The 25839-nt window shown below is 45.8% G+C and overlaps 2 protein-coding genes across 3 annotated transcripts in view; one reads left to right on the top strand and one right to left on the bottom strand.

The window, feature by feature from the left end:
• The window catches only part of LOC145404978 (uncharacterized), a 42487-nt gene extending 19744 nt beyond the window's left edge, over positions 1-22743 (top strand). Inside the window, exons 3-4 of the mRNA XM_080276482.1 lie at positions 20345-22477; positions 22629-22743. Of these exons, the coding sequence (XP_080132608.1) occupies positions 20345-22477; positions 22629-22667 (2172 nt within the window). The 3' untranslated portion in view covers positions 22668-22743. The remainder of the gene's footprint in view (positions 1-20344; positions 22478-22628) is intronic.
• tou (bromodomain adjacent to zinc finger domain 2B toutatis) overlaps positions 1-25839 on the bottom strand; it is an 860023-nt gene that overhangs the window by 679186 nt on the left and 154998 nt on the right. The gene's annotated exons all lie outside the window — the stretch shown is intronic.

The raw sequence follows: 25839 nt of genomic DNA, 5'->3' as shown, positions 1-25839 counted from the left end.
GGGTGCTGGACTGTCACACCTTACTACTGGGGGTGCTGAGGTCAGAAAAGGTTAAGAAATGCTGAACTACGAGGCTCCTCGTAATTCGAGTGATGGACGGTGAAGGGTAAAGTGACAGGGGGAGGAAGGGGAAGGGGAAGAGGGTAGGATGACTCAAAGCAAAGACTGAAATGGAAGACAGTGACAACAGACAATGGTGTGATGTGGTCTGGCTTTTATCTTTCTTAGATCTCTCTCTCTCTCTCTCTCTTTCGATCAGGCGTTGATTTGTAGGCGTCCACCCCACAAACTCAGTGTCAGTCAGGGAATTCAAAGTCAAGACAGAGCTGAACGTGAGGCCAGTACCAAAGCGACCAAGCCCCCAAGACGCCTTGATGGATAGTGGTGTCCCTACATCCCTACGCCATACAAGAAGGGTGAGTGGGGAAGGGAGGGGAGGGAAGGAGAGGGAGGAGGGGGAATGGGAAGGAGGGCCGGAGAAGGAGGGAAGGGGGAGAGGAGGCAAGGAGAGGAAGGAGAGGGGAATGGAGTGGAAGGGAAGGAGAGAGAGAGAGAGAGAGAGAGAGAGAGAGAGAGAGAGAGAGAGAGAGAGAGAGAGAGAGAGAGAGAGAGAGAGAGGGTGATGAGGGGAGAGGCAGTACCCCACCCCATTCCCCTTTTAGCCTAGTGGCCATTTATGACACGCACAGAATACATGAGTAGTGTTTTTTACCCTCTTATCCCCGAGCACATACCAGGCACACACACACACACACACACACACACAAACAACTCTTTCATCTACTCAACACTGCAGCAGCAAAAAGCAACAGCAACATCGACTACTGCAAACAAGAATATAAAGCACCATAACAACAGCAACAGAGATATCAATAACACCACCACCACCACCACCACTTCTGCAGCCCCACCACCATCACTGCGCCTCCACAACACCCAGCTGTTAATATCACACCAGATTTAGCAGCGGGTGGTCGATGAAGCCAGCCATGCCCGTCAGTATGTGTTACCCATCATATAACCCCTTCAGTCCCATCACGTATTTAGTAGTCAAGTCTTGCTGCGTCCATGCGATTTTATTCATTTTAGGGGAGACCTTTTACGATGAAGGGGTCAGTGAAAGCTATATTTAACACCCCCAAGCTGGAAGAGTTTCTCCTCTGCTGAATATCATCATCTAGAGACTGCCGGAGTAATGCGAAAACCACGTCCTCGGGCTGAAGGGTCGACAGCGACAGCATTGCAGGCTTCCTTCACTACAGAATCAACCCAGGAAGGCTTGAGACATTTTCATTTTATTCTTGCCATCTCCTGACGATTTCTTCAGCCTGGGATGGATTTTTCCAACTGCTTGGGTTAAATACAGCCTCAATTAACGTTTCTCATATGCAAACCTTTCCCACGCTGAATTCAAACGCCTGGCAGCACCAAGAATACACATGAAAGGACGTAAGTCTACTTCAAGGAGTTAAAGCAGTGTTCTTATATACAGGGTTGCTTTTCAGTCAAGGTTTTATCGAGCAGAGGGGTTTTACTTGGCTGACTGCTATGATGGAAAAGATTAACATTCATCATCATCATTAGCGATTTGTTCTGCATATTACACCGTAATGCAATTCACATCTCTTTAATATCACGCGCGCACGCACGCACACACACACACACACACACACACACACACACACACACACACACACACACACACACACACACACGACTCGGAAATGATGAGTTAATTACAGGCGTATACTGCTATTTTTTTTTTTTTTTTAGAATTACAAACGACAGATAAAACAGATCATACTTTTTTATATCTTGTTTTTTCTGTACAATTTTCCATGTTGATTTTCTAACTTCCTGACTGTTAAGATTTCTCATCTGAACAAAGCCGTCTTGTATCAGACTAAATATAGTTCTTAGACGTGGAAACTGCAAAAGGAGGGTTAATCAAGAATTTTTCATTATTCTTCCTCTGACGGCTGGCATTTTTCTCAAACAAACAAAATCGTCTGGTGTTTGCCTGAATCAAATGCACAAGGACACCAACCGCCGCAGAAAGGTTAAAAGAATCAAGGTATTTATTTCTTATTTTCTACCTGTCGGGTAATTAGATGTAGGGCGCCTGGTGGTCTGGTGGTTAGGATCCCCCTGTAGGAGTGACGGACGGCCTTGGACAGGTTTGATCCCCCAAGAGGTGACTGAGTGGAGGTGTGGGTGAAGGCTGGTCATGCACCCTTAAATGTACTGGACTGTGGTAGCCTAGCCTCAGGTCCCTACGCCTCAATGGGGATAAAATAGGGCTGGGAGTTATTACCGTGTGCAATTAACCTGAGGGTGCGGAGGGCCAGGGAAAATATACCCATTTTCTTACCGATATACGACGCTTTAGATCTTTAGCGTAATTACCTTCACCCCAATAGACTTCCTCGCTAAATGTCAATAGGCCTCCTGTTACCCATATTTTCTGTATTCTTATGTACTCTCAAAAAAAATACTGGGACATGTTCCACTAAAAATAAATACAGATGAAGGACACTGCAAATTGCCCCGTGTTCATGATGATGGACAATACCTCTTTCCAATGGCATTTTCACTTCTCTATAGTACGTCCTGCTATTATATTCATCGTTACATAAAAACTTATTAATCTTTCTTAGACATCATGAGCTGTAGTGATCATTTACGATATCAACAGACCCTCCTGAACAAAGCTTTTTTGATCGACTGTAAGATACCCAGCTGCATACGTCACAATAAAATATCACCACACACCATCGCATCACAACACACACAATACTCAACACATCACAAGCAAACGTTACACAGACGCCAAACACTACACATCCAAAACAGAGAAAGACATCACAACACAAATATCATGAATCAGAATAATGCACACTAACATTCTCTCTCTCTCTCTCTCTCTCTCTCTTCTGGTGCAGAGGTGTGTTTGATGGAAGCGGTACTTTGGTCCTGTGAACTCCCTGTGTTTGCCCGTAACACCAACTGTTTGTTTGGTGTGTGTGTGTGTGTGTGTGTGTGTGTGTGTGTGTGTGTGAGAGAGAGAGAGAGAGAGAGAGAGAGAGAGAGAGAGAGAGAGAGAGAGTCCAAGCTTTCACGTGTCAACTTATACTAATGATGTGGCTGTTCTCAGTTTGGTACACGCGGAATTAGGTTTATCATGCTGTCTCATATCAGACGATTTTGTCCAGTTGAGAAAAATAATGGCGGTAAATTAATGAAAAAGAAAAAAAAAGTATAGTTCTCTTTCTACTGTACTAACCCTTCTGCTGCCGTGGACGCACTTGGCTATTTCATTTTGGCTGAATACCATACGACTTTGTTCAGATGAGAGAAATCCTGACAACAACAGGCAGGAATTTCTCTCTCTCTCTCTCTTTAACCTAGAGCCATATTCTAAGTGACCTCTTCCTTAGCGGTTTGTTCTGCATATTACACCTTAGCGTTCTCTCTTACGTTGCTTACATCGCTGTAATACCGATCCAGTTTGCAGCAGTAACATACACCAGGATACTGAAATTCAAATTACAGAGTAAATCGCTAAGGAAGAGGTATTGTCTATCTACCTATCTATCTATAGCCCGACGCCCTAATCCCGCAAAGGGTGGCCGCAGACAAAACGCCTCCAAGTCGCTCTGTCACCCACCATTTGACTACCCTCCCCCCAACTCACCCCCTCCCTCCCTCACATACCTGTCAATTCCATCCCTCCACCTCATCCTCGGTCTACCCCTCCCTCTCCCTCCCTCCATCTCACCTACATACACCCTCTTAGTCAGTCTTTCGTTCTCCATTCTCTCCACATGTCCAAACCACCTCAGTGTATTTCGCCTAATCTTTCAACCACATCCACATCCACCCCACAACGTTCCTTCACTTCTTCATTCGTCAACCTGTCCCTCCATGTCACTCCACATGGAGGTATTGTGAAATATGTAAAACCATTTTAAAATCCACCTCCTACAGCAGCGCCATGGAGTAGCAGCGGCGGAGTGTGGGACTAACTCAACACCCCCTCTGGCGTCACCACCAGAGACCAGGCTTAAGACAAGAGTTTCACCTCCGGGTAAAACAACTTTCTTTCTACTCATTTTTCATTCTCCTAACTTTGGGTACATAAAAAAGTGAAACCTGCTGTTTTATTAAATTATGAAACGTGGGACTAAAACATCTGAAATATACTGTGTATCGTTTTCAATAACAGGATCTCAAATGTCGGTCACAGGTAAGGTAACAATATGACCAGCTTGAAATTTTAATTATTCAGAATATATCACATACCGTGTACTTATTCTGTCACTCATCATAGAAATATAAACTGACATCAGTCCGAATTATTACTAAGTCGAATTCACCAAACACACCGAAACATAAGGCAAATTATCGCTCAAATCAATGCCAGGAAACGATTGGTCCCGATACTTTTCCGCCGTGCCGAAGGTGTAGCTGCTGTGATAGGGTCGGTTTCTGTCTGCCGGTATATTGTACGTACATGTATTTAGGCATGTGTATCTTTGTTAACGATATATCTTCACGTATAACTCGCTTTGAACCAACCTAACTATATCTACCAAACCTGATCCAATCAACACAGATCTAGCCTTATATACCCAAACAAACTCGGACCTAACCATACCTGCCTAAAACTACCCACAACCAACCAAGAAATAGCCAAACCAACTCAAATCTAACCACACCAAACCCCCCACGGCAAAGCGCGAGGCACTAAAGCCACCGGGGAAAACAGAGAGAGAGAGAGAGAGAGAGAGAGAGAGACTATAGCCGGATACTGGTGAGGTAGGTAGGCAGGCAGGTAGGTAAAGACAGGTAGTGTGTACGTGGACAGGTGTACCAATGAATACACACACACACACACACACACACACACACACAAAGAAGAAAGGTATGTAGGAAGGTAAAGACACAGACAGGCAGCGTGTACGTGGATAGGTGTACTAATGACTACACATACACACACGCACACACAAACACACACACACACACACACACACACACACAGGAGAGAGGTATGTAGGGTGGTAGAGCCAGGTAGTGTGGTATGTGGTTACATGAACCAATGAGGACAACCTTCCACCACCATGCATACCATACAGAGAGAGAGAGAGAGAGAGAGAGAGAGAGAGAGAGAGAGAGAGAGAGAGAGAGAGAGAGAGAGAGAGATTTTGAAGTGACGAGCAGGCGCGTACAATATATGGAGTATCGACTAACTTCACCACTACACAAAGAAACGCGGACTGAATAATTACCACACAGCCTAATTTTCAAAGGCATTTTATTTTAAAAACCTATACTTTGTCCACTTTAACATGGCAATAAACTGTAACTAAAAACTACCACTACAATTCTGTTAGTCACGGAAAATACAATGGAATGGACGCAGAACCGCAGTATTGTCTTCTGCCACTGACCGTAGAAGGGAAATAAGCTGCAAGACGACACAACTCTCCGCCATGTTAAAGGTGGACGAAGAAGGTTTACCTGAGACGTTTAATTACTTACAGGTGTAGGTACAAGTCTAAGGGCAGGGTTGACACGCACCTGGAACAAGAGGTAAACAAGTCTGAGCTGTAAGTTATCCCAAGTACAGACAACAATATTTATGGTATGACAAAACCAATAATAGCAGTGGCAAGAAATTAAAAAAAAAAGGAAAAAAACAATAATAGTAGCGACAACAAGAGGTAAAAAACGACGGCAGCGGCAGTAGAAACAACACAACAAAAAAATAACAATAATAGATGTAATAAAACTGCGGCTATATGATAATAATAACTACGTCTGCATACACAACTACGCGCAGGAGAAGACACCTGTATTGAGAACACTGCGTTTCATAGGGAGGGTGACGTTAGGATTACTGTTTATAGCTGTACAAAGGACTGAAGCATGGCTTACTGAAATAGGTGCAGTTTAGGACCATAAGAGAGAGAGAGAGAGAGAGAGAGAGAGAGAGAGAGAGAGAGAGTTACATGTGTGTTAGGCAAGGGAGACAAGAGATGTGGTGATGTCAAGTGTAATGTATTCACGGGGGGGGGGGGTGAAGAGTGACAGTACAGCTTTATAGATCTATCAGAGTATACCCTAAACAATGATCTATCAATGTATACCTGAGAATATGTCTATAGTGCGTATAATATTCTCTGAGGAGGGGAGGGCAGGTGAGTGTACAGTTATATAAATCTATCACAGAGTACCCAACATATATATCACAGTATAACTCAAATATATATCACAGTATACCACAAAATATAAATCCCTCACAGTATACTCCAAATACAACTATCACAGTATACTTGAAAATATAACCACATAGCAATATATAACAACGAAGTGAGAACACCTTTACAATTCTACTATGGTATACCCAAAATATAATCCTATCACAGTATACTCGAAAATAACAAAATATACGGAAGAGACGAGTATATCTTTATCAACTTACAGATGAAAATAATTTAGATTAATAAGATAATGTGATAAATAAGGTATACATCAGAGTTCAAGGGAGGCTTTATCGTATGTGTAGTATACTTGATTATAATAGTATACCCCAAAATATATCTAAGGTGGAGTTTAAATATACCGTAAATCACATGAGTGTTTGGTATAGCGATTATACTTCTAAAATGATATTTGCGAGAGTACCAGTATACCTTAACCGTATGAGTGGATGGTTACAGGAGTATATCCGGAAATATAACTAGAGTACATACTGTAGGTCAGACGAATGTAATGGTGGACCAGAATAATACCTGTCACCGTATATACTGAAAAAAATACTCATATCGAAATATACATGGAACAGAGGAGTATATCTTTATCACAGTATACATAAACACAATTACCAGTATATCTAGACTATTATGCTCTGTATCAAAGCCAAAGTATATCATAATAGTAGCTGTATTAGTTCTAAGTGTACATCCGAAAATACATCTCTATATCGCCATCACGGTTAATACGAGAAGAATTCCACACAGATACGGTATACATCAAGGTTAAAGAATATTATGATCGTGGTTATACACATTTATCATAGTATACCCGTCAGTACTGTATATCCACACAAATTTATAAATACGAGATTTTATCTTTATTGTACTAGACATGAGACTATTATCTATCATCCTTAGTCTGGCAATAGATAGATAAGATAGATAGTTATGTAGGTTATCCACAATGTTCTCCCGTGTCCACAACATAAATATAAATACATAGGTAAATAATAATAATAATAATAATAATAATAATAATAATAGCAGCGTGTAAGCGGCTTAATATAGTGAGGTACACAGTTTTTCCCCCTGTGATAGAGCAGCTTATGAAGTGGTATTGTAATCTCCTTCACAAGAGGGAAAAACCTGCATCCCAATTAGTTAAGCCGTTTATACCCAATACACTTTTGTACACCCCGTAGGAGTTTGTGGACACCCTGTATATCGGCGTGAGTATATTATGACGTACTCGAAAACATACCCAAAGTAGTATGTGGGTATACTTATCATACGTCACAATAAATCACACAATATTATCAACACATTCTCAGCTCCTACATATCTGATGCTGTATAAATTCATCACAGTATAACCGGAAATATATCCATAGAGAAATACACAGAGTAGAGAAGTATATTTATCAAACAGTCATGAATATATATCCTGAGACCAACAGATAGATCAGTGAAGCAGTATACTCTTCATTTTTATATCGCAGCTGGCTTTATTTATGATAGTATGGGTAACACCACGCTCAAACAGAAATATATGGCGTAGAGGAGTATACCATTTGATAACTGAACGGTATACGTGGAAATATATCACCACAGAAATAGGTAGTATAAATGTATATTGTTTTTAATTCACTGCATTAATGTACACAGTGAAGCCTATTTGTATTACGGCACAGGTGGGAGTATCTAGGCACCAGTATAACGTGTATCATTGGTAACACACACAACCCAATGCTGATAAACGAAACAAATACACACACAGCGGCGCACCCTCCCGCACACACACACACACACACACACACACACACACACACACACACACACACAACCCAGTACAGATAAACAACAATACACATACACACACACTAATGCATACAGTAACGTGCAAATACAAACACCCACCGGTGGGGTAGTGTATGATGCATGAGTATCTGTGTGGATTATGCCTATCATCATGCATCACACCTAGTGTACATCATGTGTGTGTGTGTGTGTGTGTGTGTGTGTGTGTGTGTGTGTTGCCGGGCACTGTGTTGTTCTAACCTCCTGTACGCGTATTGAGCGATGGTGTGTTGGTGTGTTGTCCATGTGTTGAGGTGGACCTGTACCGTGGAATGCTGTGTGTGTCTGTGTTGTCTACACCATAAGTTCTGCTGTGCTCACTTTGTGCTGTGTATTAGTTCTGGGTGCTGTGTAGGTTCTGTATGGAAAGTCGTTCATTTGATGTGTTGTACCGTTTGTGTTAGTAATTACATTGGCGCGGGTACTGGGAACGGACGGGTTATGTGATTGTTTGGATTGATCTATTTGTGTTGATCTATATGTGTGTCCTTTTGTTTCAGTGTCGCCAAGATATTATATATAATGGAATTGCACCAAATTTGGAATGATGATTCAGAATAATCTGAAGAACAAGCGATTAAATTTTCAGACAAAGGTTACAGGTCACAGGGCATAAGGTCAACTTAAACTATTCTAATCCGATTATGACCAAATTTGGTTCAAGGGCACAGAGTCAGGAATCAATAGCGTGGCTGAATTTTGAGAACCACCTGTCAACATTAAAGATCACAGGGTAAGGCCAAACGTCAAGACATTTAACTCGAATATTTTTCTTCGACTTGCACCAAACCCCATGGAAGGGTAAAAGCACTTCAGTGCGATATCGCCATAACTTAGCTTTATCTTGCTACTACCTGAACAGTTTATTCAACAACGGAAAGCCTACAGGTAATGAAGGGAGTCATGGAGGCTATATATGAATCTCCTTCAGCTCTAAGACTGCCGTGGTGAATACAGCTGTGTGGAGGCAGCAAGAATATAATAAGAAATACGCCATCGGAGAGGAGGGGTTAGCTCAGACAAGGACGGGTGACCATATTTTGAGAAAAAACAGGTCAAAGGTCAAGGTCAATTTCATTGTTTCTGATCCAATTTTAACCGAACTCAGAGGAAGAGTTGGGGGTCAGACAAAGATGAAATACTTCTCGTCTGAGGTTTCTCAACACTTGTTCCTTAGCGATTTGTCTTGTGAATTGCACCTCAACAGACTCCTACATGCTACCTATATCGCTTGAACAGTGACATAGGTGGCATCAGTAACACACAAGAGGATATTAAATTGTGCAGAGTATATCACTAAAGAAATTGTGTTACGGAATATGTAAAAACACTTAGAATACGACCTTTAGGCAGACGGTAGAGTGCTAATGTTGCAGTGTGTGTGTGTGTGTGTGTGTGTGTGTGTGTGTGTGTGTGTGTGTGTGTGTGTGTGTGTGTGTGTGTGTGTGTGTGTGTGTGTGTGTGCGCACGATGTGGGAGCCGGAGTGAGACAGAGAGGGTGTTTACGTAAGAGGGGAATGTGGATTGCTTTTATATAATCTGCCTAAGGGGAGACTCCGCTGTGTGTGTGTGTGTGTGTGTGTGTGTGTGTGTGTGTGTGTGTGTGTGTGTGTGTGTGTGTGTGTGAGTGTGTGTGTGTGTGTGTTTCAAAGGATGAGTATGTGTATTACGGGGTGTATGCATATGCCCGCGCGCGCGCGTTTTCTGTGTGTGTGTGTGTGTGTGTGTGTGTGTGTGTGTGTGTGTGTGAGAGAGAGAGAGAGAGAGAGAGAGAGAGAGAGAGAGAAATGCGCCAAGCAGAATGAGAGAGTGGTAGGGATAAACGAGGCAGGGAGGGAGGGGGAGGTTGGGAAACTTAGGTGAGGCACAAGGAAATGAGTGAGTGAGTGAATAACGAGGAGAGTGAGTGAGTGGGCGAGTGAATGAGAAGAATGTAAGGAGGAAAGACAAGTAGTAACGGTGGAGGAGGAGGAGGAGGAGGAGGAGGAGGAGGAGAAGAAGAGAGAGAGAGAGAGAGAGAGAGAGAGACGGGGGGGTGGGGTAGGCAGAGAGGGAATGAGGCAGAACGAGAGGCAGTTAGGTGGAAGGAGGCAGGGAGAGAGTAGGTGAGGTAGAAGACTGAGTGGGAGACAGGAAAGCAGGGAGTGAACCAGTTGTGTGGAAGAGAGAGTGAGTAAGGCAGAGACAGCGAATGAGGCAGAGGTAGTGACTGAGGCATGGAGTGAGTAAGGCAGGGTGTGAGGGAAGTAGGGAGGGACTGAGTGAGAAGGGGAGGCAGTACGGGAGTGAGGGGAGGCGGTGGGGGAGGAGGGGAGGCAGTGAGTGAGAGAGGCAGGCGGTGAATGAAACAAAGTATGAGGGAGTGAAGGAGGAAGGCAGGGACGGAGGAAGGCAGGGACGGAGGAAGGGAGTGAAGGAGTGTGTGAGGGAGGGAGTGATGCGGGATCCCACCACCACCACCACCACACAACACATGCTGGGCGAGGCATCTGGCAGCCACCAACCCAGACGCACAAAGAACCAGGCAGGCAGACAGGAACCAGGGTAGGCAGGAACTGGGGAAGGCAGGGGGTTAAAAAGGGGGGTAGGAGAGAAGGCAGGCAGGCAGGCAGGCATTTGTGTAGGTAGGGTGTAGAAAGTAGGCAGAAGGCAAGGCAAGGAGTTAAAAGGGGAGGAAAGAGAGAGGATACAGACAGAGACAAGGGTAGGTAGAGTGGGAGGAAGGTTAAAAAAAGGAGGGGAGGGTAGGAGGCTGGCATAAGGTAAGGTAGAGAGCTAGAAAGTGAGGTTAGAGGTAAGCAGGCAGGAAGGGGTGAGGCTGATGGGTAAAAGGGAAGGTGTAGGTACGGGTTAAAAAGAGACAGGCAGGGGTAAGGAGTGAGGCAGGGGATGAATGCAGTAGTAGGTGGGCATTGGGTGAGACAGGAGGTTAAAATGGGATACTGGAAGGCAGGCAGAGTGAAGTGGAGATAAAAAAAAAAAAGGATGCAGGAGGTAGGCAGGGAGGGTATACAGGGTGGTGGGAGACAGAGGAGCAGAGAATTGAAATGGCAGAGAAGTAGGTTAAGCAGGTTGTTAATGGGGGGGAGGGAAGAAGAAAAGACACAGTAAGGATGGGAAAGAAGGGCTGAAGGAGGGAGGAGAGGAAGGAAGGACTGACGGATGGAAAGACAGAAAGAAAGTACGACGAAATGAGGAAAGGTAAGGAGAGAAAGAATGTATGGAGTAAGGAAAGATAGGAAGAATGGACTGAGAGACAGAGAGAGGGAAGGAAGGACTAAAGGAAGCAAGTAGGGAGGGGGGTAGGAAAAAGGAGGATTGAAGGAAGGAAGGAGGGAGGGCGGTAGGAAAAGAAGGACTGAAGGAAGGAAGGAAGGAAGGGAGAGAAGGCAGCGAAGCATAAAGGAAGGAATGAGGGAAGGCAGGCAAGCAGAAACACAAGGGCACATGAGCCACAAAGAAAACGTAATATCTCCCCAGCCCTCCACCACCACACACGCCTTTATATTTCATTCCTGCTGCCCCTCACGATTTTACTCAGCTTAGGAGAGACTTCCCATACCGCAAGGCTGTAAAATATATCAACTGACCCTTTTAATACGATGAATACTTTTACTTCCACCAAACACTCACGATTGAACAGCTCTTGTATTGAAGGGGTTATTTTCCTAGGCAAACGGGTAGGCAGAAAGATAGAGGCAGGCAAGAGGGAAGGTAAGCAGGCAGGAGGGTAGGTAGGGATGCAGTCAGGCAAGGAGGGAAGGAAAATAACGAGGGAGACAAGGGTTCATGTGAGGCAAAGCGTATGTTAGGCCAGTTTGTGGACAGGCATACACGCAGGGAGGTGGGCAGGAGGGTAGGCAGGGAGGCAGGAGTGTGGGTATGCAGGGAAGCAGGAACGAGGACAGGCAGAGAGGCAAACAGGAAACAAGCATGAAAGTAGGAGTAGATAAGAATGATATAAGCGACAACCAGCATGCATTACCTCTGATCAGTACGCAGTAAGATAGACTGGGAGGCACAATGAGGATATGCAAGAAGGTAGGAGTAGGGGTAGGTAGGGAACGAGGAGTGGGGGTAGGCAGGGGAGGAGGAGTGGGGGTAGGCAGGGGAGTAAGAGTGGGGACAGGAAGAGCAGTAAGAGTGAAGGCAGCGGGAGAGCGAAGGAAAGCAATGAGGAAGTGGGGCGCACATGAGACAAAAGCATGCAAGCTGATAGGAAGACCTCGATTTAGGATGGGATAAATGAACACAGCATAGGTGGGCAGGACAGGGGGGAAGGCAGGCAGACAGGCGAGCAGGGTAACACGGAACAAGATAACATGATAGGCAGGTACGTAAGCGGATAGTGGGCAGGCAGGAAGGCAGGCAGACAAACAGGTAGGCAGACAGAAGGGCAGTCAGGAACGCAAACAGGAAGGTAAGCAGGTAAACAAGAGGGATTACGGGCAAAAAGAGAGGCATGGAAATAAATAGTAGAGCAGGACCATGATAGGCAAGCAAGAAGGCAGGTGTGTCGACAAGCTAAAGGTAAAGCCGAGACACACAAGCGATTGGGTAGGCAGGTGGGTAGGGCAGGTAGGAAGAGATGAACGTCAGAGGCAAAGACCATTCAATATCAGTAAAGGAGAGAGAGAGGGAGGGAGAGAGAGAGAGAGAGAGAGAGAGAGAGAGAGAGAGAGAGAGAGAGAGAGAGAGAGAGAGAGAGAGAGAGAGAGAGAGAGAGAGAGGAGACAAGAAAGCGACACAAAAACATAAGGTAAAAACAAAGAGGAGAAAGACACCAAGATAAAGAAAGGTGGAACAGAAGGGGAAAAGACAAAGGAAGCAACAGCGAGGAGAAAGAGCAGGAAGAGGGAGAGACGAAAGAAGAAGAGAATGTAAGAAAAAGACGGAATTATAATGAGCCAGGAAGTAAGGGAGAGACAAAAGAGGGGAAAAATGGAAGGACGGAAAACAAAGAAGAAAGAAGGGAATGGGGATGAAAAGAGAAAGGCAAAGGTGGAAGAGAGGTGAAAGGAAGACCGGTAAAGAAGATAATACGACAAAGGCGACAAAGGATGGAAGGATGGATGAAATACAGGAAGAGAGGAAGAATGACAAGAAGGAATGATTAAGGAAGGAAGGAAGGAAGGACGGAAGAAGCGAAGGAAGGAAGGATAATGGAAAGCTAAAATGGGAAGGGTAGGAAGAAGAAAGACAGGGAAATGACAAGTGACGAGGAAACAGAAGCCAAACGAAGTATATATGTACGAAAAAAAGGATGAAATAAAAGACAAAGACTGAATGACAAAGAGGCAGGAAAAGAGAAGGAAAGATGAAGGGAAAACGAAGAAAAGGAAGACTACAGGAGGAAGAGACGAGGGAAACCCATGAGGGAAAATAAAAGACGAGAGAAACAGGAAGAAGGAAGAATCTATAAATAAAGACAAATATTAACGAACATTCCATCATTTCCAACTGGTCTCTCTCTCTCTCTCTCTCTCTCTCTCTCTCTCTCTCTCAGCCCTTCCCTCTCATGATGTATACATAATCCTCCTATGCTGAGTAAAAATCGTCTGGGGGCAGCAAAAGTAATATATAAATAACGTCCTCGGGCTGAAGGTGCTAGCGTAGACGATTACAATATCATTAATTTTAGTCAGAACGAAGTAATGAAAGGACGATGATGATGACGCTGACGGTGATGATGATGATGATGATGATTGGAGGACGAGAGGAAATGAAAGAAAATGAAGGGAATACGAAAAAGATGAGAGTATGGAGGAGAAAATAACGGGAGTTAAAATGAGAAGAGAAATGAATGGGAAATAAAATAAGAAGGGAAGAAGTAAGAAAATGAGAAAGTACGGATGAAAACTAAAGGAAGAATGAAAGAATAATAGAATGAAGGTGAAACCTGAGAAGAGTGAAATCATAGGAGTAACAACAAAAACTATAAAGCACTCACAAAGGGCACGCCTCCGCCAATGCCATTGCCATTAAAAAGGATCCGGGTCCTGATCCGCTCCAAAATTTACTCAATTCTTCCTTGGTCCATGGCCCACCTTTCCACAAAATTGAAATTCATTGAGAACTTTTGGAGACACTGTGCGGGATACTCGCCCCAAATTTCATCATTTCTTCCTTGGCCCATGGCCCACTCTGCCACATACTTTCATCACAAATCCGTTCATAACTTTTTGAGTATCCTGCTAACAGACAGACAAACAAAACAACCCAGGGTAAAACATAACTTCCTTGGCGGAGGAGTGAGGCAAGACAAGAGTGAGACAGGATAGGCTAGAAGAGACAAAATGGGCTAGGAGTGAGGCAGGATGGGCTAGGAGTGAGGCAGGATAAGGCATGAGTGAGGCTGGGTGGGCTAGGAGTATGGCAGGATGCGCTATGATTGAGGGTGGATGGGCTAGGAGTGAAACAAGATGGATTTGGAGTGAGGCAGGATGGACTAGGAGTGCAGCAGGATGGACTAGGAGTGCGGCAGGGTGGGCTATAGTCTGACAGATCGAAACGTAGGGTTTTGGTGGAGTCACCCCCTCCCTGCACTGTTGCCACGTTTCCGAGCTGACCTCTCCATCAGCGATGACCTTGACACTGTTTCCCTCTTGTGATCTCCGTTTTTCTAATACCCCCTATACCCCTGCCACCAACACCCCCTATACCCCTACCCCCAACAACACCCCCATCAACAACACCCGCTATACCTCCACCACCAACACCTCCTATAAATATAGACCCCCACCATCAACACCTGTATAATAATTAGCCGTTGATAATTGCTATACTTTTATTGAGAGCATACATTCTACCCTATTGCTCAAACTCCCTAATCTTACAATCCCATCTGTCTTAATCCTTCCCACTGCCTTCGTTCCTAAATCCCTTAATTGATCTATTTTTAACCTAAGTGTCCCCACACCTTTTAAACCATTTACCTCTCTGTCACTATTCTCCACCATATGTATCAACTTGTATTATATTGTGTATAGAACTTTCATACTGTATGCTGTACTACTGTATAATGTATAAGAATACCCACTGTTTAGTGGAAATAAAGTTTTATTATTATTATTATTATTATTATTATTTCTCTCTCTCTCTCTCTCTCTCTCTCTCTCTCGCTAGATTTTGTTGTGTCATCCATGGTTTTTTACTTCCATTTTTATGTATGGATTATAATTTTGACTTTATTTCCGCACCACCCTTGAGGTAAAAGTCACGGCGCGTTTTTTTTATAGAGGTTTCCCAATAGGCCTAAATCCTGTAGGGGGTTGGTGACCTCCCACAGCGTACACACAAACACGTGTCGCGTGAGTGCTGCCACCCCAGAGCTGTTTGATATATTTATTTTAATTATGAAAGGATCGCCTCTTCCCACTTTTATCCCTTCAAATTTTCTTGCAATTATACTTGCTAAATTAATTAGCAATGTTAGAAGTGTTGGGGAAGTAAATAATAATTAGAATATTTTTAGAGCAACACTGCCAAATTTTTATGCCACGTTTCTCTATTATCGTATAATATAGTATGCAGAATAGTTTTATTCTTCCTTGATACATGTCAGCACTTTCATTACAGTTATATTAGTATGAGTTATGTTTATGTATCATTCCTACTACACAAACCACAGGCGTTATACATCGTAGGGTTAGGAAACATGGCAATAGTGTAGGGAGGGGGTGACTCCACCCAAACCCTATGTTACGAGGAGGAACACTATAGGAGTGAGGGAGAATGGGTTAGGAGCGCGGCAGGATTGACTATAGGAGTGAGGCAAGATAGGCAGGGAGAGGCGAGAGGACTGGCAGGGGATATGAAAGGATAGGCAGAGGGACAAACAGAGAGAAAAGAGGGAGAGGCAGCGAGGCAGAGAGAGTGAAGGAAAGAAAGGAAGAGGCAAAGAGGAGGGCAGAAGGAAAGGCAGGCAGGAAGGGGAGAGGCAGAGAGGGAGGGCAGAAGGAATAGGCAGCTAGAGAGGCAGGCAGGAGGCAGCAGTAGAGGAGGAAGGAAAACAGGTAAAGAAAGAAGCGGCTCGCAAATTAGGCAGAGACACGGCAAGGAGTCAGGCAGGAAGAAATTAAGGCAGGCAGGAGGGAGACAGGGAGGGAGGGAGGGAGGGAGGGAGGGTGTAGGCAAAAGATTAGAGAGAGAGAGAGAGAGAGAGAGAGAGAGAGAGAGAGAATGTACTGAGGCTACAAAGGACGCAATAATACAGGTAAGGCAATGCTGATAGGAATGCATAGCAAGGCAGGTGGGAGAGTTGTGGGGGAGGCAGGATGGTGAGGCAGGTGAGGTATGGCAGATGTAATTATGAATGTGTGAATGAGGCACGTGTAGTAAGGCAGGTGAATGAGCAGATGTGAATGAGACAGGTGTGGTAAGCAGATGGATGGGCAGGTGTGGTGAGCAGATGGATGAGCTGGTGTGGTAAGCAGGTGGATGAGCAGGTGTGGTGAGGCAGGTGGATGAGCAGGTGTGGTGAGGCAGGTGGATGAGCAGGTGTGGTGAGCAGACAGATGAGCAGGTGTGGTGAGGCAGATGGATGAGGCAGGTATGGTCAGGCGAAAAAAAAAAAAAGCCAAAGGGATAACTGGATAAAGAAGGTGAGGCAGTTACGACACGACCGGTAAAGTGAGGCAGGTGGGTGATGAGACAGGTGGGTGAGACTGGTGGTTAGGCAGGTGTGGTGAGGTTTGTGCACAGAGGTGTAGTTAGGTAGGCGTGGTAATGAAGGTGGGCAAAACAGGTGTTGGCAGGATATGGCAAGAAGGTGAGGCAGGTGAGAAGAGATGGATGTGGTGATGTGTGGTGAAGCAGATCAGACTACAGGTGTAGTGGTGTGTGGTGAGGTAAGTGTGTGTATATGACGAGGCAGGCCTGATGGTGTGTGGTACGAAAGGTGTGATGAAACACGTGTGGTGATGTGTGGTGAGGTAAGTGAAATGGTATGTGATGAGACAGTGTGATGGTCTGGTGAGGCAGGTGAGATGGTGTGTGGTGAGGCAGGTGAGATGGTGTGTGGTGAGGCAGGTGAGATGGTGTGTGGTGAAGCAGGTGAGATGGTGTGTGGTGAGGCAGGTGAGATGGTGTGTGGTGAGGCAGGTGAGATGGTGTGTGGTGAGGTAGGTGAGATGGTGTGTGGTGAAGCAGGTGTGATGGTGGGTGGAGGCAGGTGTGATGGTGTGTGGTGAGGCAGGTGAGATGGTATGTGGTGAGGCAGGTGAGATGGTATGTGGTGAGGCAGGTGAGATGGTGTGTGGTGAGGCAGGTGAGATGGTGTGTGGTGAGACAGTGTGATGGTGTGTGGTGAGGCGGGTGAGATGGTGTGTGGTGAGGCAGGTGTGATGGTGGGTGGTGAGGCAGGTGAGATGGTGTGTGGTGAGGCAGGTGAGATGGTGTGTGGTGAGGCAGGTGAGATGGAGTATGATGAGATGGGTATGGTGGTGGGTGGTGAGGCAGGTGAGATGATGTGATGAGACAAGTGTGATGGTCTGTGGTGAGGCGGGTGAGATGTGTGTGGTGAGGAAGGTGAGATGGTGTGATGAGATGGGTATGGTGTGGGTGGTAAGGCAGGTGAGATGAAGTATTGAGAGGAAGCAGGTATGGTGATGTGTGGTGAGGCAGTGGAATGAGCCAGACTTGCAAGGTGGTTGAGTGACGAGATGAGGATAGGCAGGCGTGACGACAGGTAAGTTAAGGCAGATTGGTGGGGCAGGAGAATGAGGCAGGTGGGGTGCGGAAGGTGGGTGAGTACCTGGCCGTAATAAAGTACACATCACCACAACTTCCCTCCACCCTCCACCACCCACCCTCCACCTCCTTCACCCCTCTTCCTCCACTCTCCCGGTCATTCGTCAGCCTCTCATCACTGCCTCCACCATTTCCTTCCCTGCCAGCACCGACATCCAGCTTGTGTATGTTAGTAATGTCTTTGTCAACGAGGAGGTGAGGGAGGTAGAGTGAATGGTAAGCACGTGAGGCGTGCAGTGAGGTAGGGAGGGAAAGCAGTAACACAGGCAGTGTTGAAAGCAGTGGGGCAGGATGAGGCAGGCAGTAAGGCAGGGTGAGGCAAGCTGTTAGCCAGGGTAAGGTAGACAGCAGGGAGGTAGGGTGAGGAAAGCAGTGAGGCAGGGTGAGCCAGGCTGCAGTGAGGCAGGGTGCGACTGGGTACACGGTGGTGAAATCCAGTAAAAGGGGCGCAACCTGAGGCCTTACGTAATACTGGGAAAGTGAGCCCAAGCACAGGAAGAGGGAGGGAGGAGGGGGCAGGCAGGGGGGGAGATAGGAAGGGAAGGAGGCAGGGAGGGGGGGGAGGCAGGCAGGGGGAGAGACAGGCAGGCAAGGAGGCAGGAAGGGAGGGAGGCAGGCAGGGGAGGAGACAGGCAGGGAGGGGGGCAGGGAGGGGGGGGCAGGCAGAGGAGATGGCAGGAAAATGGAAGGCTGACAGGATGAGACAGCAGGAGGAAGGAAGGTAAAAGAGAGATACTGTAAGTTGAGTGGGAGGAAGGCAGAGAGACAGGTAAGAAAGGAGGTACGGAGAGGCAACCATGGAGAGCAAAATGGGAGATATGCAGAGAGAAAAGGCGACAGGAGGTAAACAGAGCAAGGGAAGTAGAAAACACAGCTAGGGAAGAGGGGATGAAGGCAGAGGGAAAGATGACAGAAGGAAGAAAGAGAGGCAGAAGTTAAGGCAGGAGGAGAGGAAGGGGGTAGAAGGGAGTGGGGCAGGCTGGTAAGGGGGCAGAAGAAGAGGGGTTAATCGGGAGGAAAGATGGCTGATGATGAGGCAGATGGACAATGGTGAGCCAGGGAGGCATGGCAGGCAGAGGTGGAGGCAGGCAGAGAAGACAGATGGGACGGCAGGAAGACTGAAGATAAGCAGGCAGAAGGGGAAACAGGCAAAACGAGAGACAGAGACAGGTAGAAAAGGAGGAAAGTAGAGACAGACAGGCAGCGAGGAAGACAGAGACAGACAGGCAAAGAGAAAAAGGGAGAAGAGGCAAGCAGAGAAAAGAGCAGAAGCGAAAGACAGTGAAGAAATACTGCGAATGAAGGAATAAAGAGGGATAGTGGCTAGAAGAGAGGAAAAGAGGGATGGAGGGAAGGAGGAGGAGTGGAGGGAGGGAGGCAAGCAAGCAGAGGGAGGGAGAACAGGTGGTGTATAGAAGCAGAGGTCCCACTATATTCACACTCCTTCCTTCCCTCCTCCCTCCCACCCTTCCTGCCTATCTTGGTCCCTTCTTCCCTCCCTCCCTTTCTGCCTGCTTATTCACCCCACCTCCTCCTCGCTCTTTGCCTGCATCCCTCTCGTCTCTCCTACCTCCCTCTCCCACCCACTCTTTTCTCTCCTGTCACACATAAATATACTCTCTCTCTCTCTCTCAGCACTCTACACCAACGTCGCCTTACAGACGACTTTAAACCAAGAGAATAAGGCTTTCTTGAGTTACGTAAGAATTTAACTGATGTATTCTCTCTTTCTCTCTCTCTCACCCACCAATGTCTAACTCATTCATGTATGTATCAGCTCATGTTTCCATCTGTCTTAATGTTCTTGTCTCTTTCTACTTTTCAATCTACCTCTTCCCTCCCTCCCTCCCTCCCTCCCTGTTTCCTTCCCACTATTTTCCTCCCCCCCTCCCCTTCCTCTCGCTCCCTCACGCACTGGGCCACATCAGCTCACCATCTGGGGACACCACACTCACACCACCCGTCTCACCAACTACACTTTCTTCACTTTTACTTGGCCTTAAATTGCCGGCTCTTCCTCCTGAACGATGAGAAGTATCCAAAAGTTTGCATTAAAATACGGTGCTGGTCACGAAGAAGTGCTATAGAAAGAATACCGAAACCTTGTACAGTATTGTCTTTTTTTTTGGAGGGGGGGAGGCAAACCCTGGTGAACAAAATCCGGGTGATTTTCACCCGACGCTATATGTTTCACGTGACCAGAGTGTGTGTAGTGGGCGGAGCAGCACAGCATGGGGCCCTGGCGGTCCATCTCTATTCTCTCAGTAGCTAGTGCACACTGTGGGCCTGTGAAGAGCAGTAGTTGTGCGCAGCTCAGCTCCCTCCTCCCTTTTTTTTTTTTTCTCCCCTTCCCATACGGCGCTGTCTGGCAGTTTTCCAACCCACCTTTGTTATGCCTGGTGTAATTTGTAGCCGGTGGAAATCTACCAACCTTTGTTATTGTGCATGTATATCTATGTGTAATGTACTTTTTTTTTTCAGGAATTGAGATTTACAGGTTATTGCCTAAAAAGTGATACGCAAATGAAAAAGGCAGTCAAGTGCTACTCCCAGAAGGAGTTGGAAGAACTTATGAACACTGGTGAAGCAATGCATGAGGATGGAGACGAAAGTGACAGTGAAATTGATGGCCTAGAATATGAGGTGTTATATGACAGTGACGTTGATGACGACTTGGAATATGAGGCGTTATATGACAGTGACATTGATGATGACCTAGAAAATGAGGTGTTATACAAAAGTGACGTTGACAAAGACTATATACAGGAATCAAGTGACAGTGATAGTGACAGTGACTATGAGGCACCTACTAAGCGTCCACGTGGAAAGCAGACAGTGAGGTGTACCTCGGCTCCAGTCACACCACGTATAACCTCCACCCTCGCCACCGCCCATGCGGCCACAGCTGGACCCTCCACCAGCCAGGTGGTCGTCTTTACATCTGCTGTCCCTGTTGCCTCACCTGCCTCATCTGCTACCCCTGCTAAACATAGGGGGCGAAGAAAGCAACATGGTAACGATGGTTATTCATCAATAGTGAACTTCCATTCTAGCACCCTGTCCAGCAGTTCTGGATTTAGGTGGAGCTGTCAGCCACATAACCTGTCGTCTACCAGAACACTAGCAAGAAATATCATGTCAGCCTTCACCCCAGGACCAACACAGGAAGCACAGAGTGCTGACACCCCAGAAAAGTGCTTCAGTTTGCTGTTCAAGGACCAAATCATAAATGAAATCGTTGAGTGGACCAACGCACGTATTGATGTGAAGGCACTTGATTACAAGAAGCGAACAGAAACACTATCCAGAACAGAAGCAGCAGAGGTGCGAGCACTCCTGGGGCTCCTCATCTTCAGTGGCTGTCACAGAGACAATCATCTTTCTACAAAAGAGATGTGGAATCCCAGCAGCAGCTCACCCATCTACCGTGTGGGCATGTCTCTGACACGTTTTGAGTTGTTGCTCAGTTGTCTGAGATTTGACAACCTTCAGACACGGAAGGAGAGGCAGGTGACTGACAAGTTCGCACCAATCAGGAAGATCTGGGACATGTTCATAGAGAACTGTGGGAAGATGTACATACCTGGTGAAAATCTGACAGTTGACATACAGCTGCTGGGATTCAGAGGATGGTGTCCCTTCAGAGTGTATATACCCAACAAACCGGCAAAGTATGGGATAAAGCTCGTTCTTATTACTGACAGCAAGAGCAAATACTTACTTGGTGCGATTCCTTACATGGGAAAGAAGGGGATGTCAATCCAGGATGTCCCAAACTTGGGCCATTATTTTATGAAAGAGCTGACCAGGCCATATCACATGAGCAACAGAAACGTGACTACTGATAACTGGTTCACGTCAGTGCCCCTTGTGTCGGATCTCCTTGAAAACTGCGGTATGACCTTTGTGGGAACAGTGAGGGGTAATAAAAAGGAGATCCCGAAGGAAATGACGGAGAAGAAAAACCGTAAGCTGGGGTCGAGTGCCTTCTTGTTTACAAAGGATATGGCTCTGGTGTCATACATGCCAACAACTAACAAAACGAAAAACAAGTTGGTTTTGCTATTGTCTTCATTCCACACCCAGCCAACCATCGGACCAAAGGGCAGGCCAGAGATAATTGATTTCTACAATCACACAAAAGGTGGTGTGGACAACTTTGACCAAATGTGTGCCTACTATTCCTGCAGACGGAAGACACAACGATGGCCAATGTGTGTGTTTTATGGGATGATGAATGCCGCCATTATCAACTCGTGGATCATACACAGTGAAAACAGCATAAGGACTGGAGGCAAACCAATGATAAGGCGCAAATTCATGCAGCAGCTGGCATGGGCACTCATCACACCATGGGCTGGGAGCAGGCTCGCATCTCCTTCCGTGCCTCGAGCCTTGAAGACAGTGATCTCCACCGTCTGTGACCTCCCTTCACCTAGCTCTGTTTCAGTCCAAGGAGGGCCAGTGGTGGCAGACAGTAGCGGTGCCTTGGTGCGGTGCCTGCTATGTCCTAAAGGCTCTGACAGAAAGACGCGACACAGATGCCACGTCTGTTGCCAGCCGGTGTGCCCTCGCCACTATTATCCTGTCTGTGTCAACTGCACGTACTACCAGGTAAGTTATAATGTTCTCTGAAATTGTCTGTATGTATATACGTATATACAGTTGTCTGTAGGTATATAAATAATTTTCATTATGTTCTGAAGTTGTCTGCATAATTTATTTATACTAATGAAGTGCCCTTATTTGTCTATCTCCACTACAGTTTGTACTGATGCCTGGAGGTTGTGGCTCCACCAGCTGAGGCTCCAGTGACCTGGGTGTACATAGGCCAACACTCAAGCCTGCAGCTGCAACATTTACCCTAGCTTAGATTTCAATGTTCAGTACTGTAGTCATTTTTTTTTTTTTTTTAAGTCACCCCTAAAGTACAAGTTTTTAGTTTTAAGGATCTGTTTTTAGGGAAAAAATTAATGTTATATTTTCATTTTATTTTTTGCTATACAATAAATCTTAACTTTTTTTCTTTTTTTTTCCCAAAAAACTAAGTAAATATTACCCGGGCTTTGTGATAACATACTCCGGTCACAGGCTCTGCTCACCAGGGGTAAGATACGGAAAATGAGCTGAAAAGGAAAATAATCAAGTTAAGGTGAAAAACAGAAAAAAGCCATTTTCAGTGTGGAATTGGAAGTTTCGTAACATCTGTTCCTTGGCGATTTATTTTCCATATGACACCTAAGCATTGTCTTCTCTGTCACTGTATGTCGTTTTAATAACATGGTTTGCGTCAACAACATGTAAGAGGATCAATCTATCTATCTATTGCCAGACACCATAATCCCGCAAAGGGTGGCCATTTGACACTGAGTTAATTGCTTTACAGGGAGGGGCACCAACCCTCCACCAACGCACTTGTTGACACGTAGGGAGCACGTATGGTTTGGTTATATGGTTACCACCCAGCGTTGTAAATGGTTTCTTGGCTTACAGGAAACCATTTGGCTTGTCACTCAATGTAAGGCCACCTGTAAAGGAAAGAAAAGGAATAAGAAGTGACAGGAAAGATAGGAGAAATAGGAAAAGAGGAGGGCAGGCACAGAAAAAGAATGATAAAAGCTAAGAGGATACGGAGGTGTAATGTGCAGAATAAATCACCAGGGAAAAGGTGTTACGAAATCTCTAAAGCCACACAGAATACGACCTTTATTAGGCTACCTGACAATCAAGAGAAAGAAGTCGGGAGGAGGAAGAGGAGAACGATAAAGATGGAAGGAAGGAAGGAAAAAGAAGGAAAGACACGAACGAAAAAAAGTAGGGAGGGAGGGGATAAAGAAAGAGCGGAAGGAAGGAAGGAAGGACAGAAGAAATAAAGGAAGGAAGGAAGACGGTGGGAGAATACGAAAAGTAGGAAGACAATATATATATATATATATATATATATATATATATATATATATATATATATATATATATATATATATATATATATGAAGGGAAAAAAGTAAATACACTGGTCGACACAGCAGAGAGAGGTGGAAGATGAAGGAAGGGAAGGGATGGAGGGGCAGGTGAGAAAGATGATGTGGGAGGGAAGGAAGAGGGAACATTAAGAAAGGAGAGGATAGGTAAGGTCAAGCAGCCACGCACAAACATACGAGAGAGAGAGCGAGAGAGATAAGGAGTAGAGGAAAACAAGCATCAGCAGACCTAATGGTACTTAAGACTATGACAATGATATCTAATGCTATGAGGTGCATAAGAACACGCTATCCAAGCCTCCTTTCTTTTAAGACAAACACAACTACTCTCAAACACTCACACTTCCTTCATAATCAATCCTTTATCACCTATTTTTATCACCATTTCCTCCCACTCATTACGTCTTCCCTCCCACTATCCCTCCCCCTCCCTCTTTCTCCCTTTTCTCTCCGCAATCTCTCCCTCCTACCCCCTTCCCCCTCTCCTCCTACACTTCTTCCAATACCCCGTCAATACCAGTCATTTCTCTCTCTCCCTCTCTTATACACTGTACGGTGTATAGAGAGAGAGTGTATATATATATATATATATATATATATATATATATATATATATATATATATATATATATATATATATATACACTACACAATGTTTGTCTTAAGCGTATTCAAACTTATATAAACGGTTTCCCAGTCTCTCTGTCTCTGTCTCAGTCTCTCTCTCTTTCTCGTTTCCCTGGAGATGTCTCGCCGGAGGGAGAGGCGGCCAGGGAGGGAGCCTTTGAACTTCTCTCCCCACTAACTCTAGCTTCTTTCTGTCTGTCTGTGTCTCAATAACACCCCCCCCTTTCTCTCCACCCCCAACCCCCATCTCTCTCTCCGCTCTCTCCTCCTCTCGCTCTTTTTCGAACATTCTCCTCTCCCTCAGTCTGTCTCTCTCCCCTCTTCAGCTCAGCTTCCCTCTTTCCCTACTCTCCTCTTCCCCCCCACCAAATCTCTCTCCCCGCTTTTCGCCATCTTTTTCCTGACTCTTCTCTCCCTCCATTTCCTCTTCCTCTCTCCCTCTCTTCTCCCACACACCTTCACTCCCCTCCTCATTTCCTCTCTCTTTCCACCTTAGTAAAAAAAGAAAAAAGAAAAAAAAAAGAAATCAAATAGCAACAGCCTCAATGTTGTCTTCGGTGCACTTAGATACATAACTACCGTAGCTGTTATGTGAGTCAAAGAAACGGATAGCAAAGCAGGCGGACTTCAATCACCAAAACCTCCAGCAGATGTCGGCAGGAAATAGTGAGAAGGACCAGCATGCAGTATAGAAAAGCTGTCATTAAGTTTTCGTAAGAGAGGATGAAAGGAAACCATATTCTATTTTACATTATCCTACTGAAGGGAAGAGTAACGTTCCTCCTCTTCTCAGCCAAACGTTCTCTTTTTCTCCTCTCTTTCCATCTATTCCGTCTCTTCCCTCCCCCCCCCCACACCTCTTCATCCCATCTTGTTGCCCCCACCCCTCCCACTCTTCTTTCACCCATCCCCAACACAAACCTTTACTCCCCTCTATCCCCAGCTGCCCCCTACTGCCCTCCTCTCCTCTCTCCCCTACCCTAACCCCAACCTTTTTCCTTCTCCCCCCGTCTCTCTCCTCATCCCAGTCCTTTTCTCCCCCCTCCCCTCTCCCCTTTCCTTGCCTCCCCCTCCTTCTTCCTGTCCCCCTTACTCTAACCGCAACCTTCCTCCCCCGTCTCTGCTCACCTCAACCTTTTTCTCCCCCTTCCTTCTCTTCACCCTCATCATCATCCTTCGTCTCTCTTCTCATTCCACCCTTCCTCCCCCTCCCTCTACCCTCCCCTCTCCTTCCCCTCTCCCCATCGAGCAAGCCCTCATGTCCTTGTCAGAGGGAGGCTGGCCCGGACAGCTCTCAGAACTAGTGACACGGAGGCGGCACGGCAGAGTGGCGGGGAGGGGGTGGGGAGAGGAGGAAGCGAACGAGAG

The sequence above is a fragment of the Coenobita brevimanus genome, chromosome 65 (assembly GCF_032717465.1).
Source record: "Coenobita brevimanus isolate Jiangsu-jjx chromosome 65, ASM3271746v2, whole genome shotgun sequence".
NCBI lineage: Eukaryota > Metazoa > Arthropoda > Malacostraca > Decapoda > Coenobitidae > Coenobita > Coenobita brevimanus.
Note: the sequence above shows the minus strand (reverse complement) of the source record. Positions and strands in the feature narration are given on the sequence as shown.